This window comes from Cynoglossus semilaevis, chromosome 6, assembly GCF_000523025.1.
Source record: "Cynoglossus semilaevis isolate Cse_v1.0 chromosome 6, Cse_v1.0, whole genome shotgun sequence".
Lineage (NCBI taxonomy): Eukaryota > Metazoa > Chordata > Actinopteri > Pleuronectiformes > Cynoglossidae > Cynoglossus > Cynoglossus semilaevis.
Window position 1 is genome coordinate 11,289,464 of NC_024312.1, and position 3,152 is coordinate 11,292,615.

General features: G+C 44.8%; 1 protein-coding gene across 1 annotated transcript in view; it reads right to left on the reverse strand.

Moving 5' to 3' along the window:
* Positions 1–3,152, reverse strand: part of LOC103380145 (serine/threonine-protein kinase WNK1-like) — a 27,560-nt gene that overhangs the window by 5,319 nt on the left and 19,089 nt on the right. Inside the window, exons 20-25 of the mRNA XM_025056346.1 lie at positions 3,082–3,152; positions 1,996–2,945; positions 1,827–1,901; positions 1,392–1,511; positions 968–1,298; positions 645–828 (exon numbers count right to left, since the gene is read on the reverse strand). Of these exons, the coding sequence (XP_024912114.1) occupies positions 645–828; positions 968–1,298; positions 1,392–1,511; positions 1,827–1,901; positions 1,996–2,945; positions 3,082–3,152 (1,731 nt within the window). The remainder of the gene's footprint in view (positions 1–644; positions 829–967; positions 1,299–1,391; positions 1,512–1,826; positions 1,902–1,995; positions 2,946–3,081) is intronic.

Sequence of the window (3,152 nt, forward strand, 5' to 3'; positions counted from 1 at the left end):
ACAAATAAACATACATACATATACATATATAAACACATACGTATACACACGTATATACATATACAGTGGTGGGGCAGTGGTTCAGGTTTCAGGTTCGAGTCCACCAGCTACCAAGTTACCACTGAGGTGCTCTGAGCATGGCACCGTCCCCACACACTGCTCCCCGGGCGCTCAAAGCTGCCCACTGTTCACTCTGATGACGAGTTAAATGCAGAGGTCAAATTTGGTTGTGTGTGTCATAATGTCACAATGACAAGGAGTTCACTTTCCTCTCCTTTATATACATATACATATATGTATAAATGTATATATGTATAAATGTATATATTAGCTGTATATACATATATACATATATACACATATATACACATATATACATGTTTATGCATATTAATATATACACATACATACAGTACATGCATTCAAATACATACATAGTGGGATACGAGTTGTATTTTATATGATGGTTTTTTACACATGGTTATCAAAACAAGCTCATCATCAGCATGGTAATCTGCTGTTTCATTTATGATACAATGTGTTTATTCCTGCAGTATTTTGCCTTCGTTACTAAATGTAGACAATTAAATCATCATCCCAAACCATGGGGCCTTTGTGAAAAACATACTCTACTGATAGGTTACGAAAAGAAGACATACTTTTCTCTCAGATTGCTGATTTCTTTCTGCAAAGCCTCGTCTTCTGCCTCAGAGTCGTCATTATCACTACTGTAACTGGCATGCGCATTTTGCTGGTCAGATGTTGAGGATGAAGGTCCGTTGTGCTTGCTGGAGTCATGTGATGGACTGGAGCCTGTTGCTGGAGTCACTAAAGGAAACAAAACCACAGGAACACCAACTTGAGGAGATCATATCAGTTGAAAATACAGATGTGTACTACACTTGGAGAAAGGCTTCTCATGCAAGTGCAAAATTAAACAAATTTGCTGTAAATGTTTTGTGCACACCTGTAACTAAAAATCGGCCCATTTTGGAGCTGCTGTTTGGAGTGGGTTCAGCTGCAGCATTGCTGCTCGCAGACACATGAAACCGTCCAATAGTAGTAGACTGACTGATGGTACCAACGTGGACAGATGAAGCTCCTTTTACGGCATCAGTCTCACAAACTCCTTTGAACAAAGCTGACGATCTGTGGAGAGTATTTTCTGGACTCGAGGGTGAGGAGGAGGAAGAGGAAGAGGATGAGGAGGTGGTAGAGGATGGAGTGAGAGAGGAAGAAGAAACAATGCTGGCACCATCAGGAAAGCCACTGGACACATCATCAGTGGCAACAGAAACCTTAAAAAAGAAAAAGACAAGAGTGGAGATTAAGGTCTGTAGCTTGGCGCTCATCTAAGAACAATTTCAAGTGGTTTCAAAAAAAATATGTACCTGGAAACGTCCCGTTGTGAAACCCGATCCTTGAGGCTGATCTCCTTTAGCTGTCTGGACAGTCTCTGGGCTCAGAGCTCTCCTCAGCTGTGCATCCAAATTATCTAAAGGCTGATGCGTCTGTGGAGCAAAACAAACTAAATATAAAAAGCCCTCAAGTCTGCGTTTCACTTCAATACTCAACAAAGCTCAGTTGCCTGATTATTCATTGTCAGATCAGATTTTTTTCCCCTACTTTATTAGGGTCAAAAAAAGCCTGAACTAAAAGAAGTAATGTTTTTTGGTAGGAGTGCTGTCAAGTGCAATCAAGACATTTTGTTCATTAATGACTATGCATTTTCAGACCCATTTTACTCACCCTCATTCTGTAGTAGTATTTGTACATAAACAAAAAGTCTTGGTGGTACTGATTTTGAGGTAGAAGTTAAAACTCACCAGATTTGGGCCAGGGAATGGAGGAGCAGAGTCAGGGGGGGGTGTAGCCACTTGATCAAAACCAGTAGGTAATGTCTAATTATAAAGCAAAACATTCCGATTAACTTGGTTGGTTGAAAGGAGAACAGCTGAAATACTGTAAGTACAGAATTATGCAGTTTTCACCTACCTGTGCCCTGGGCTTTGTTGGTGGGGTGTGGATATGTCCTGAAGGGGTTAGACCTTGTCCTGGTGTCGTTGTAGAGCCAAGGACAGCCTGTACCCCAGGAGTTAGTGGAAGGGTGGTTGGAGGCACCATGACGAGGCCGGGTGGAGGAGAAACAGTGCCAGGGGTAGGTGAAGTGGTCCCTGTGGGTTGACTGGAATCCATTGATGCTGAGGCAGCACTTTGGTCTTTGAAGAGGGAGCGCAGCTTCTTATCTAAAGCTTGGATGTCATCTCTGCCGGCGCTCTTCGACAGCAGATCAGCCGCCTCTGACTCCAATGACTGCACTTGGACCTGACTTTGGCTAGTGGAGGAGGTGGGTGGTGAGGATTGATGTGTATGTTGTGGGGCATGGATGGATGAATTAGCTTGGGAAGATGTGACAGCAACACTGAAAGGCTGCTGCTCTGAGGCAGGAACGGTACTACCGTTGCTGCCAGATGAAGGAACAGAAGAGACGGTGACAGCAGCGCCACTCATGTGAGCCCCGGAGGGTGGAGAAGTGCTGGACGTCAAGGGAGGGATACTGCAAGCTGATGAGACCTGGGATGGAGGAGATTCGTGGGAAGCCTGGGGAGGTAGAATGGGATCGACAATAACAGGGGCAGAGGTTTGGGCCTGGGTGGGTACAGGTGGAGGTGAAACCCTCCCACTCAGGGCAGGTACTGAGGATGTAGAAGATGCTGGGAAACTGGTGCTAGTGGTGGAGGCTGCAGCTTCCACAGGAGCAACAATATTGTTAGAGTTTTGGCTATGTGCAGCCATGGTGGAAGCCACAGCGCCTTGGTCCTGCTTAGTATCAGGCGGGTCAAGTGTGCTAACGTTCTCTACTTGTGCCTGCTTGATGTTGCTGAAAGCCTGCTGCAGGGTCCCGGCGGGGGCAGACAGAGACAAGGCCAGGTTGACAGATGGAGCTAGTAGAATGTAAAGGAAGGAAATCAGTACTGCACATAACAATTTCATGAAGACAGAATGTATACACAATATGCATACTTTTAATGGTAAATAGAGCTAATTTTGTTTCTGTTTTTCCAAAAGCATTTCACCTACCGGGGGCAGGTTCATCTCCAAAGGATGTATTAGCAGAGGGAGCTCCAAAGAACTGGTCTCTGAGACGAGAC